This window comes from Balaenoptera musculus, chromosome 13 (assembly GCF_009873245.2).
Source record: "Balaenoptera musculus isolate JJ_BM4_2016_0621 chromosome 13, mBalMus1.pri.v3, whole genome shotgun sequence".
In the NCBI taxonomy this organism is placed as follows: Eukaryota; Metazoa; Chordata; class Mammalia; order Artiodactyla; family Balaenopteridae; genus Balaenoptera; species Balaenoptera musculus.
Genome location: NC_045797.1, coordinates 37,869,455 through 37,883,800, shown reverse-complemented (window position 1 = coordinate 37,883,800; position 14,346 = coordinate 37,869,455). Strand labels below are relative to the sequence as shown.

Genomic DNA, 14,346 nt, shown 5'->3' with positions numbered 1-14,346 from the left:
CTAAGTCGAGAGTTTTCTGGGAAGATGGTAGTGGTAGCAGTCTAATGTTTGAATCATCCTGTATCCTCCCATTTAATGACAAGAACAAAACTCAAAACCCTCAGCTAACATCTGTAATAAAATCAGGCGATATACAGAGCCACAGATTCCAAAATGAGAAAACAAGACCCTCGTGGTGTCAGGAAGAATATGAAAGGAAGTACAGAAGCCAAAGGCAATTTTGAAGGTCCTGGGAATCCGAGAACCCTAAAACTACCATCAGGTGTTCTGGGAATTGACAATTGAGCAGGCTGTTGTGAGAACAGCAGCAGAAATCAAGACAGACTCTGCAGGCTCCAATATGCATTTGAGTATGATGAGACTACAGAAAGGTCTGATAATGCCAAAGTGGTCTGGCGGCCCTGAAATGACCAAAGCACCCTCCTCCCAAAAAAGTCCCACCTTCCCTGGTGGTCCAGTGGTAAAGAATCCGCCTTCCAATGCAGGGGAATGCAGGTTCGATCCCTGGTCCGGGATCTAAGATCCCACATGCTACGGGGCAACTAAGCCCACGCGCCACGACTACTGAGCCACACGCCTCAACTAGAGAGTCTGTGTGCAGCAAACTACAGAGCCCACACACTCCGGAGCCTGCGCACCACAACTAGAGAGAGAAAACCCGCACACCACAACTAGAGAGAAGCCTGTGCGCCGCAATGAAAGATCCCGCATGCTGCAATGAAGATCTCATGTACCACAACTAAGACCTGACACAGCCAAAAAATAAAAATAAATAAATAAAATAAATATTAAAAAAAAAAAAGTCCCACATTGAAGAGAAACTTATATGAATAGGGATAGCAGAGGCAAAGGAAATAGGAGATCCAGATAAAAGGTGGTGGGTGAGCAACGTAGAAAATCTCAGAAAGTTCAAGCCCATATTTTAAAAAAATCACATCATACAAACAACAGAGTTGAAAGCTGTTGGGGGAGGCCATCTGACCCAGGTCCTGCGAGTCCATGCACATTCTTTCTAGGTAGGCCAGAATGCAACGTACTGACCACTCTTTACCTGGGCCATTTTCTCAGGGTTTTGTTTGCAGCAAGCAACCTTGAGGGGTGAAGTAATGTCTTCCCCACCTCCACCCCAAATTACAGTCTTGTTCCCAAATCCTATGAAAGTGGGGACTCCCCCAAGCTCAGTGTTTCCCTCCTATAGCATAGCCCACTGGGTGTGAAGGCATCCATGGGGGTCCCTCTGCATCTCCCCCAAGGAACTTGGGGGACATAGGGAGCCAGCACAAATGAAGAGCATGCTGACACTTCAACTACTGCTTTTACCATTAGTAACAAAGTCCTTTGTCTTTGATATAGGAGTCTCATGTCTTCTGTAAACATCCATGAAACTGTGGCATGCTAACTTGTTAACTTACAAATATGGTAAAATCCTAGACCCTGCACAGTTCTTGACAGAATCTAGAAAATCTGTCCTGGGCTGCCTCTCCCTTGTAGGAGTACAGTACAACTCATTCCACTTAAAATATGAGCAAAGAAAAAGGATCACAATTGAATCTCATTCAAAGTGTTTTTCTTGTTTGTTTCATTTTGTTTTGTTTTGTTTTTTAAATAGGAGAACCAGAGAAGAATAATATCTGTTTGGACAATGAAACCATATCAGAAAAACATACCCGCAAAAGGAAAGAAAACTATAGCTATCATAATACTTCAGAATTAGCTAAAAGAAAATGATAAAAACTGTAAGGGGAAATGTAAATTACAATGTGAAAAGCTCTGAAATAAAGTGATTTGAAAAAAGATTTTAAAAGAGGAGTAAAACACCCAGGAAAGATCAGAAAGAAAAAGTCATCTCAAAAATGAAGACTAGAGTGAATGAATACAACAAATAATGTCTTAAAATGAGGAAAATGTGAGAAATAAAAAAGAATTGGAGGGACTTCCCTGGTGACGCAGTGGTTAGGAATCCGCCTGCCAATGCAGGGGACACGGGTTAGAGCCCTGGTCCCGGAAGATCCCACATGCCGCAAAGCAACTAAGCCCGTGCACCACAACTACTGAGCCTGCGCTCTAGAGCCCACGAGCCACAACTACGGAGCCCGCACGTCACATCTACTGAAGCCTGCGTGCCTAGAGCCCGTGCTCCGCAACAAGAGAAGCCACCACAATGAGAAGCCTGCGCACCACAACGAAGAGTGACCCCCGCTTGCTGCAACTAGAGAAAGCCCGCGCGCAGCAATGAAGACCCAACGCAGCCAAAAATAAATAAATAAATAAATTTAGAAAATAAATAAGTAAATAAGCAACAAGGATATACTGTATAGCACAGGGAAATATAGCCATTATTTTGTAATAACTTTAAATGGAGTATAATCTATAAAAATATTGAATCATTACATTGTATACCTGAAATGAATATAATATTGCAAATCGACTATAATTTTAAAAGTAATAAATTAGTAGTAATATAAGTAGTAAATAAGTAGTTCAAATATTATTTCTAACAAAATAATATTTAAATCATTTCATATCTCACTTAAATAAAAGAATGTTTAAAGTTAAAAGTTTCTTGAGTAATATCCTGTCCTCTGACACTATCACTTGAATATCCTAGTTTACAAAGAGCCTTTCCATATACGATTACACCAGTCCTTCCTACAGCCACCCAAGATGGGTACTATTCCCATTTTTAAAGAAAACTGAAGATTGGTCCTGAAAGCAAGTCCCACACACTGCCCATGAAACTGAGAAGAAACAGAATGGGGAGTAAATCCTTAGGAAGCAAGTTACGTTTTGAACATTACAATTTGTGGATTGTGTTTCACAGGTTCTCAATAAATTGGAAGGGAAATGTTTTTAATCCATGTGTACACATTTTGAAGTAATTATAAGTAAAATTAAAAACCATATTCATCTACTAACTCATCCAAGTCTTTATTAAATACCTACTGTATGTACAATCCTGTGCAAAATATTAAGGAATAGAAAGATGAATTTTTAAGTGGTGCCAACTCTCAAGGAGTTTACAATCTAAAGACAGTGACAAACAGTTTAACACAAACTTAGGAAAGGAGTTTATGAGTGAACATTTGCTGTTAATTGAGAAAAATCACCTCATTTTTTAATTTAAGGCATAAATTGCCAGTTGGAAAACACTGCTATCATATACACCTTTATTAGTTCATCATTTTTAAAGGAGGTTTATTGTTTTTAGGAAAAAAGAAGTCTTACCCAATCACATCTTTATGACTGGTTTGAATTTTTAAAACAAAAATTTGCTCAAAGAGCAAAATGATGGATTCATATAATCAAATTAACATCATGCACAGAAAGAAAAGTGTGTCTGCAATAATGTGTAAAAAGTTGGGGCTTCCCTGGTGGCGCAGTGGTTGAGAATCTGCCTGCTAATGCAGGGGACACGGGTTCGAGCCCTGGTCTGGGAAGATCCCACATGCCGCGGAGCAACTAGGCCCGTGAGCCACAACTACTGAGCCTGCGCGTCTGGAGCCTGTGCTCCGCAACAAGAGAGGCCCGCGCACCGCGATGAAGAGAGGCCTCCGCTTGCCGCAACTAGAGAAAGCCCTCGCACAGAAACGAAGACCCAACACAGTTATAAATAAATAAATAAATAAATAAATAAATAATTGTTTAAAAAAATGTGCAAAAAGTTGAGCACAACTGGGTCCCGTATTAAAGGGTCAAATCTGAATTACTCTGGAGACTTGCCTTGAACAAGTTATTATACACAATTTCATCATATATAAAACAGGGGTGATATTTAATTCCAATTAAGGTTAAAACTCAGATGCTATAATTATTTCCACCTGTCTTAATACACAGGGTTAAAAAAACTAGTATAAAAACTTTTCTAATAATTTATGTATCAAAAATAAATTGGAATAAAAGTAGGGATAAAAGAGAAAAAGTGATGATGGTGTGGATAATATAACAGTAACTCTCTCTTTGGCCTTGGAATTGCCACTTGGAGATTAATTTTTCTCCATTTTAAAATGGGCTTTGGGACTTCCCTGGCCGTCCAATGGTTAGGACTCTACCCTCCCAATGCAGGGGGCATGAGTTCAATCCCCGGTCGGGGAACTAAGATCCTGCATGCTGCACAGCGTGGCCTAAATAAATAAATAATAAAACAGACTTTGAAGCATGTGCCCTTCCTGGGTTCTGCATACCTTTCACAACCGGCTTCTGACTGGTGCAGCAGGTCTGGTGTTGCTTTAAGGGTTCCAGACCAGGCTTGGAGCTTCTTTAGCAGTTCAGTCCCATCAAACCTTTAGAAGCCTTCAGGTGTATATTTATCCACACTCAATTTGACGTTAAACTTACCCAAATAACAACTTTTCTTCTTTTTCTTTTTTCTTTTTACATTTGAAAACGCTTGACTTTTATTCGTTGGCCTCTATATTCTGACATCCTCCATTATTTAGCTTAATGGCAGCTCCCTAAGGGCATATGAAACAATAGACTTGGATTTTTCAAAAAAAAAAAAACAGTAACTCTCAGTGCATAAATGAATGTAAATGTGCAAGTTATCTATTCTCTCCTCTTTTATTACTTTTTAAAAATGGCTCAGATAAGAAATTTAAAATACCTAGTAAAATAAGTTTGAGGATTCATTTCGTGAGATGTACTGCAGAGAAAAAGAAGGAGCAAGTAGTATAATTTTAAAATATTTATTGATTCATGCTTTCCAGAACTTTTTTTTCAAACCAAAGGCCAATACTCCCCTCTGCTCTCAATGCTAAGCAATTTTTTCCACCCAAAATGATAAAATTATGTATATTTTTATACCTAATCAGTTTGTGACAGCTGTGATTCTCAAACACTTTTTAAAAATAGAAGTAAGATCAAAGTTGCAAACAGACCATATGTAGTAATTTTAAAAACTGAATAGGCAAAGCCTGACTCTAACTGACCAAATGACCCATCAGCTGGATTCGGCCTTTTCAGGCTACATGAGGACTTTGCTCAAGAGACCTGCACGTATCAGACGGGTTCCCATGGATGTCCTTAACACCACAAGCGTGGCTTCTGACACCCAATGCTGCCAACAACAGCAGGGGAACAGAGAGGAGACCCTGCCGACTGATTCAGTCTTATTCTTCAACACAATTCTCTTCTCCACTCTCTTCATCAGCTTTACCTGTTTCCTTGCAAGAATCTTGGCTGTTGGTATCAGTAAGATAATTTTCTTCCCCATTCTCTCTTTCTTCTCTTTTTTCTTCTTCATTAAAGCTAGAGGAAGAAATTTATCAATCTTTCAAAGGGAAAATGATTTGGTTTAAAGGTAAACAAACCCTCTGTAATGTACGCCATCCTGCAGTTAGTCTTCCTCAAGTGTATAAGCTCCGATTTATCAAGAGAAGTCTATAAAAGTACCAATTGGGAAAGTAGATATTCTTCTGAGAAGTAATTCATTTCAAAACTTGATTGACTCAAACTTCATTTGAAAGCATGTTATTATTTTCATTATTTATGTCAGAAATTTAAATTATTTTACTTTAAAAACAAAATACTTCATCACCGTGTAATATTTTGAAGCGTCAAACATGTTAAAATGTCACTATGTTTTACAATAGTTCACATGTATTCCATTAGGTAAAAGACCTTTTAAAATATTATAGAACAGAATTTTATGCTTTCCTGCAAGTAAGAATTTTTTCAAAGGTAAACTATTCAGACATCTTATATATGTTACCTTTCTTTATCTTCAGTGAAACTTTTCATCTCTTGATTGCTGAAGTACTCAAGTATTTTTCCACTTTGGCCCTTCTTTGAAACAAACTCATCAGATATTCCTAGTGCTTTTAAGGTGTTAGTATAATGCTTTTCTGCTGCCATTCTTGCATTTTTCTATAGGAAAGACAAACCTTTTTAGATAAGAACAAAAGACTTTAAGTTTCCATTACAAATGTATGGGTTAAAAGCTCCAGTGAAAATTAAATTCAATAATCACAGTTGTTTGACAAATATGCATACCCTCTGACCAGCAATTCCACTCCTAGGTATATGCCCAGAGAAACTCCTACATATCTGCCCAAGGAGACATAACAAAATGTTCAGAATAGTACTGTTTGTTAACAACCCAAAACTGGAAACAACCTAAATATCTATCAGCAGTAGGATGGATAAATAAATTGTGGCGTATTCATATAACAGACTAAAATAAAGCAATGAAAATGAACTCTAGCTATATGCCACAACATGGACGGATCTCACAAGCAGCATACCACAGAAGAGTACACATAGTATGATTCATTTACATAAAGTCCAAAAACAGGCAAAACTAAACTATGTTGTTTAGGGATAGGTACATCAGTGGTAAAACTGTAAAGGAAAACAAGGAAATGCTTATCTCAAAAGTTAGAAGGGTGGTTACCTCTAGGTGAGAGGGTTTTGATCTGGGAGGGGCACACAGTGTTTCTGGAGTACTGGCAATACTCTAATGCTTTTAACCTTGGTAGTGGCCACATGAGTTTTGATCTATAATTATTCTTTACTCTATACTGTTTCATGACTGTTCAAGGATATCTGAAAAAAATTAGTAAGAAAATAAGTTCCTGTGATAGTTGTCAGAGAGTTCTTTATGTGCCTACTGTAAATTTTACTCTTTACAAGCCATATCTCTAATCCACCGAAGATGATAAAATCATCAATGTTGTTACCTTTATTCTGTAGAGGAAGCAAGGGATACAGCAAGAAAAACATGAATTTAGAACTGGGTTCAACTCTCCAGAATGTTACTTCCTGGCTTTGGGACCCATGGGAGTTGTGATGACACTCTCATACCTAAAGCAAGTCAGTTGTCACAGTTCCTGAGACCACAGGATTTACGGAGACATAAGATGACTGGGGTTCTCATTAGTGCCTTGGCTTTAGTCAAATTTTATCTCCTATGAGTGGACATGAACTAGTATAGGGCCAAAAATCGTCATCTGGACCTCAAACTAAAGGAAAGTCCCGAGGAATGGCCCAGCCCCAATGCACCAATGGCATCCCATCCTGGAAAGGGTGTGGAAGAGCACCCAGTCTCACCCCAAATTTAACAAATAAGTAAGATACTCCCTCCACTCTTGCTGAGGTTAAGCGGTTTGCTTAAGGTCACAGGATATAGTGAGAGGGAAAACCAAGTCTCTTAATCCTTTCCTGAGTCTTCTCCACTCCACCAGGCTGCTTTCTAAGTGGTAGCGGTTATCCTGGAGTTTGAAGGTAGCCTAAAGCCTGACTTCAGCAATGCAGTGTCAGATATTTTCCTAACCCAGGGATTCCGGCATAAGGAAGGACCATGGGTCTAGTGTTCCATGGGAGAAACCAAAATGGCAAAGACTGATTACAATGGATAAAACTATCACCAGTGCATTTCCTGACATGCTAGAAAACTGAAAAAAGAAGCACTCAAACTGCTGCTAAAATGCACCCACTATTAATAATAATAATTTTTAGAAAAGTAAGTAAAAATGCAACCAGAGGCTATGAACACCAACAGACAAGACTTGGGGAACTGAAAGGCACAGCAAAGTGAGATGAGGACTATGCCCCAAAGACTGTAAAGCAGAATAAAGAAAGCCCAAACGTAACCCAATGTGTTAAGAAAAATATATTCTAATTTTAAGCAAATGAAATATAAAAGATTTAAATGATACTAATCAATGTTAGTGCTTGTAAGCCTTCATCTGAATTTGGCTTAAAATCCAATTTAACATCTATTCAGTTAATAAATCCTGTGATTTTCAAGAAACAGGAAAACATGGTTTCTTCTGTCCTGGATCACAGGCTTACTCTGCTAGGGGATAACTCAACAGCAGCAAGACCACAATTAACACTTATAAATGGGTAATGCATAAAGTTGTGAGTGAATTTATTAAATAACAGCTGTTAGTTAGCAGCAATAGTCACTGCAAGAAAAAAAGATGTTCTAATTTATGTTAACAAAACCAAAACAATGGTGAGTCACTGTCAGTCACCCTGTATATAGAATTCATTACCTTTTAATATTTTATATCAAGGTGAATAGTGTGTAATTGTTCCTAAATGAAACAAACATTTCCCCCTTGAATTTCACAATGCAAAAGAATTGTAAAGACTATGAAATAAAAGTAGTTAAAATAACCATGGTTATTTTGTTTTTCTATCTAAGACTCTGCAAAAAAACCAAATCAACTTTGTTTCTTGAGGAAACCAAAATAATAAGTAATGATGAAAGTTAGTCTACAATCACTGCCCTAGTTTGAAGGGGAAAAAATACTTAATTTTTATGAGCCTAAGTTTAGTTTATAGTAATTCTTTCCTTTATTTAATAATAACTGAATACTTATTTTGTGACAAGCCTTCACGGGAGGTAGAGGGTATATGGGGAGAGAGAACAGCATATGTGTGGGCCAAAGGTGGTGGAAGAAATATCAGCTATGAAACTAACCTATGTTTTCAATATTTAACATTTCTTTATGGGTTTAATTTCACACACACCACTTATTTTACCACATTTTCTCTGGTGCTTAGAAAGAGTGGGAATTCACAGCATAGTAAAACTGCTTGTTAATACTGAGACTCATCACTAGTATTGTCAGGGTAGTGCTCTCAGCCAGGACTAATCCCAGGAAGAGAGAGTTCAGTTTGGGTTCAACAAATGTTTATTAACATCCCCTTTGTGCCATACATTGTCTTAGGTGCTAAGTGCTAGGAATACAAAGATTTGACCAACACCTTTAAAAGTAACTAGCTGAAAGAGAAGAGAGCATTGAACAGATAATTTCCACACAACATGTAGGAGCAAAGACAGAGATGCACAAAAGGGTAATAAAAGAACACAGAGGAGGACTTCCCTGGTGGTGCAGTGGTTAAGAATCTGCCTGCCAATGCAGGGGACACGGGCTCAATCCCTGGTCCGGGAAGATCCCACATGCTGCGGATCCACTAAGTCCGTGTGCCACAACTACTGAGCCCGCATGCCACAACTACTGAAGCCCGCACGCCTAGAGCCCATGCTCCCCAACAAGAGAAGCCACCGCAATGAGGAGCCCCCACACCGCAACGAAGAGTAGCACCCCCACCGCAACTAGAGAAAGCCTGTGCGCAGCAACGAAGACCCAACGCAGCCAAAAATAAATAAATAAAAAGACTAAAATACTTACTTTAAAAAAAAAAAAAGAACATAGAGGAAATGGCACGCAACCCAACCTGGGGAAACAATGCAAGAAGCGATTTTACACTAAGCCTTGAAAGAGTAAGAGGAAAGATAGGAAGAAGCTCTAAGGGTGTTGACAAACAGCATAAATAAAGATTTCAAGTTTGAAACTAGTAGTCTGGTACGGTCTGAAAGTAAAGGGTGTACAGAGTGGGGGTTGGGGGCATGCAGTGGTCGATGAACTAAAGAGGTCAACAGGGGTCAGATAATAGAGGATTCTGTACACCAGGCTAAGACTCGTGGACTCGTGGACTTTCTTCCAGGAGAGAGTAGGACAGCTTAATGTTAAGTGTTTGGAAGCAGACTGACTTGGGTTCCAATCCTAGTTCCATTATTTACTAACTATAAACCTTATGAGTTACTTACTTTCTTTCAACTTCAGTTTCTTCCTCTGCAATACAGGAATACCCACCTTGCAGCATTGTTTGGAGAAGTCAATGTCAAGATCCCTTGATACCATTCAATGAAAATGAGAACGAATGGCACCAGTGAAATGGATGATTGCCACTATTATCGGGGTTATTAACTACCTACTCAGGGTGAACGTGGTGGCAAGGGAATGGGAATGGCAAAGCGAAGACAGAATGCAAGGCAGGAAAACCAGTCAAACCATTATAACTCAGATAGGAAATAATAGAGATTTCACCTAGCATTTCACATTAGAAATTGAGAAAGGTAGATGCACAAGTTATTTAGAAAGGAACTTGTCACGTCTCTCAGTGACAACTGAATGGAGAGAAAAAGAGGTTCCCAGTCATCTAAATTGCGGCCCAACAAAAACATGAACTCAAAGAGGAAGATCTAGTTTGGGGCAAGATGAATGTAAAACGCCTATGGGAAACCTGGGTAGATACATCCAGACAAGTGGACATAAAACCTGCAGTTGGGAGCTGGAGATAACTACTTTGAGGCAAAAGTCAATCACTTTATGCTGAGTAACACAGAACAGCTTAAGATAATTTTTTTCCCCTAAAGTTGAAACTGAGATATGAAAAAAAAAAAACCAAACCATCCCTTAAAATGAAAAGCATTACATAAAATTATATCCAAATCAGTCAGTAAAGGGTTCCCATAACTTTGAGAGGCTGTAATATGTAGATTTACCCATAACACATGTCCTTTGTCCTCAGTGAGTCACTGACACGGGCAGTCCTATAAGGACACTCATCTGTCCCAGACACTTGCTGGCAGGAAGCTCCAAATGTAGCAGCTTGAAATTCACAACACAGCACCTGTAACCTCCAGTGATTTTGTCCATTGTTAAACCATGTAGCCCATAGGAGCCCCTCCCTTATGGATACAAAGGGGAAGATCATTTGAAATTGACAAATCTCTCTTAAGGGAAAGACTGTAAAACTGAGTATAAATCTAGTAAAATCAGAATTCATTGTCCATAAGATCAAATTATTTTTTCTGATAAAGAGGAAGTCCTTCTCACAGACATAGGAAACAAACTTATGGTTACCAAATTGGGGGGAGAGGGATAAACTGGGAGGTGGGATTAACAGATATACACTACTTTATATAAAACAGATAAACAACAAGATCCTACTGTATAGCACAGGGAACTATATTCAATATCTTGTAATAACCTATAATAGAAAAGAATCTGAAAAAGAATATACATATACACACACATATACATATATAACTGAATCACTTTGTTATATACCAGAAACTAATACCACATTATAAATCAATTATACTTCAATTGTTTAAAAAAGGAAGTCCTTTCAGTGATTGTAGATAAGACTAAAAATTATAGACTCACTTAAAAAAACTGATCAACAAAATGAAAAGGCAAGAAAAAAAAAAAGAAAAGGCAACCTACTGAATGGGAGAAAATATTTGCAAATCATCTACCTGATAAGGGGTTACTATCCAAAATATATACAGAACTCATACAAGTCATTAGCAAAAAACAAATAATCAAATTTAAAAATGGGCAAGAGATCTGAATAGACATTTTTCCAAAGAGGATATTCAAATGACCAACAGGCACATGAAAAGGTGCTCAACATCACTAATCATTAGGGAAATGAAATCAAAACCACAATGAGATAGCACCTCATACCTGTTACAATGGCTAGTCTCAAAAAGACAAGACATAACAAATGCTGGTCAGGATGTAGTGAAAAGGGAACCCTTGTGTGCTGTTTGTGGGAAAGTAAATTGGTGCAGCCATTATGGAAAACAGTATAGAGGTTCCTCAAAAACTTAAAAATAGAACTACTACACAATCCAGCAATTCCACTCCCAGGTATTTATCTAAAGAAAATGAAATCACTATGTCGATTCACTGCAGCATTATAGACAATAGTTAAGACATGGCAACAACCCAAATGGCCATCAAAAGATGAATTGATAAAGAAAATGTGGTATATATATATATACAATGGAATATTATTCGGCCATAAAAAAAAGGAAATCCTGCCATTTGTGACAATACAGATGGATCTTGAGGGCATTATGCTAAGGGAAGTAAGTCAGACAGGGAAGGACAAATACTATATGATCTGATTTATGCGTGGAATCTAAATACACACACACACAACTCATAGAAAAGGAGATCAGATTTGTGGTTACTGGAGGAATTGGATGAAGGTGTCAAAAGGTACAAACTTCCAGTTATAAGATAAATAAGTGGGGCTTCCCTGGTGGCGCAGTGGTTGAGAATCTGCCTGCCAATGCAGGGGACACGGGTTCGAGCCCTGGTCTGGGAAGATCCCACATGCCGCGGAGCAACTAGGCCCGTGAGCCACAACTACTGAGCCTGCGCGTCTGGAGCCTGTGCTCCGCAACAAGAGAGGCTGCGATAGTGAGAGGCCCGCGCACCGCGATGAAGAGTGGCCCCCGCTTGCCGCAACTAGAGAAAGCCCTCGCACAGAAACGAAGACCCAACACAGCCAAAAATAAATAAATAAATAAATAAATAAATAATAAAAAATAAAGGAATTCCTTAAAAAAAAAAGGAAAATGTTTAAAAAAAAAAAAGATAAATAAGTACTGGGGGTGTGACGTACAGCATGGTGACTACAGCTAACACTGCTGTGTGGCATATTTGAAAGTTGCTAAGAGAGTAGGTCCTAAAAGTTCTCATCACAAGGAAAACAAATTTTTTTGGTAACAATACGAGGTGATAGATGTTAACTAAACGTATTGTAGTAATCATTTCCTAATATACGTATGTCATTATGCTGTATACCTTAAACTTATACCTGCTATATGTCAATTTTATCCCAAGAAAACTGAAAAAAAAAACTGGCAGAAATAAATCTGATTCAATTAGCCATTTTGTTTCATTTTTTAATTTTTCAAAGACTTCCAAAACTCACCTTAATATGTGGCCAAGTTGGTACTGAAAAAACACTAGCCACTAAAAACAGGTTGTGAAACTATTATTTTGAAAATGATTGGATTAGCAGCATGTTCTTTATCAAGCTTACGAGCCTCATCAAGATTCAATGCTCAGATTTAAGCAAAACTACTTACTTGACTGATGTGATGAAGCTGTCACAGAAATAATACTGTCTCAGTAAATTATATAACATATAAGAAAAATGGACTATAAAAATTAGGAGATAGAGATGTTAAAAAAAAAAGAAAAAAGCTGACAATAGCTCTCAAATTCCAATAAACACAACCTGAGCAACTCTTTCAAATAGCAGCGGCCTGTTTTTTAATTTTTCTTCTCTTTCTTCTAGTTCTCGTCGGTATTCTCTCATCCTTTCTTTTTCACTCTTTCTAAAATCAAATAAAAGGAATGGAATTTTTAAAAGAAATAAGAACTTGCACATATAACATTTAGCGTAGATGACAAATCAGAAATTAAGTCATGAGCACAGTTTACCACAATTTCTTTTCTAGACTGGTAAATTTTTATGGAATGCAGGATAAAAATTTTAGGTTCTGAGAGCACACATTTTACATCCCGGGAACAGTCTGGGTACTTTGAGGTTCCTGAAATCTTCAAAACATAATGGATTCAGGGGCTTCAAACTGGCCTGAGGAGATAAATGAATGCCCTCTTATCTCATTTATAAGTATTTATAAACCAAAAAAAGTTTGGTCCAAATTTGGTATCTTCTCTTTAAGGAATTTCTTCTGAAAACAAGACCTTGCTCTTCTTTTTTCCCCTAAATGATATCTCCTATAGGTTGATGGCACAGTTAATTAAATGCGAGCAGGGGAGGGGAGAAATGGGGAGTATGGGAATACCACATAGAGAGGAACAGGAACCAAAATACATAAATTTACAGTAAGTATACTTACTATTTGAACCAGATCCTATAATAAATTAAATTATGCTACTTTCTCTATGTAAAATACACTAATTCTACCAAGATCATAAGACTTCATGGATTAGAAAAAAATAATTATACCATAAAATGATAAATATGCTTAACTATACACAATTTAGCATTATGGAAAATCCCATTTACTTTCTAAGGATGATCAGTATATTTCTAAAGAATATTTTGCTCCAGTTCATCAAATCAAGCTCCTTCTATCAATGAATTACATTGATACACATTATAAGGAATGTATATATAACATCCATTACAAAGGAATATAATAATTATTATACATAATATACACTTAAAAAGGAACACTCATAATTAAAAGCAAATATAGATTTGGGGGTACTTATAAATCAGATTAAAAATTAATAAATCATATTACTTACCCAGCTTTGAGGGAGATATTTTACTACTTAAACATGAACATTTTTATGTTGCAACATAAAAATGTTCCTCTGGAACACTGATTTTCAAACTTTGTACTGCAGAATTGCAGCGTGTAATACATACTACTAAACCTTAACACACATGTTAACTGACATACCACATAACTGATGTTAATTAACATCAATGTGTTAATTTGTGCTACCAGATTTCATGCAGACCTTAGAACAAAGCTCTCTGACATATCTGTTTATTGAAGAATATTCTGAGATTACACAGCAAGCTGTTAAAAAAGAGCTTTATCTGTGTGAATCAAGATTTTTCTCAATATTGCACTGTGCAATAAAAAATAATATAAAGAAAAAGTTTAGATGCTGATGTAAGATTACAACTGTGAACCATAGCCACAATATGTTTCTGTTCATCAACATGGCATCATGGTCCTGGAGTCAGTATAAATGTTGGTTC

The 14,346-nt window shown here is 37.4% G+C and overlaps 1 protein-coding gene across 2 annotated transcripts in view; it reads right to left on the bottom strand.

The window, feature by feature from the left end:
• Window positions 1-4,668: 4,668 nt before the first annotated feature.
• The window catches only part of FAM161A (FAM161 centrosomal protein A), a 31,283-nt gene continuing 21,605 nt past the window's right edge, over window positions 4,669-14,346 (bottom strand). For both annotated transcript variants that reach the window (XM_036873937.1, XM_036873938.1), the window contains 3 exons: window positions 12,838-12,937; window positions 5,708-5,862; window positions 4,669-5,244 (listed from right to left, as the gene is read on the bottom strand). In XM_036873937.1, coding sequence (XP_036729832.1) covers window positions 5,106-5,244; window positions 5,708-5,862; window positions 12,838-12,937 — 394 coding nt within the window. In that variant the 3' untranslated portion in view covers window positions 4,669-5,105. The remainder of the gene's footprint in view (window positions 5,245-5,707; window positions 5,863-12,837; window positions 12,938-14,346) is intronic.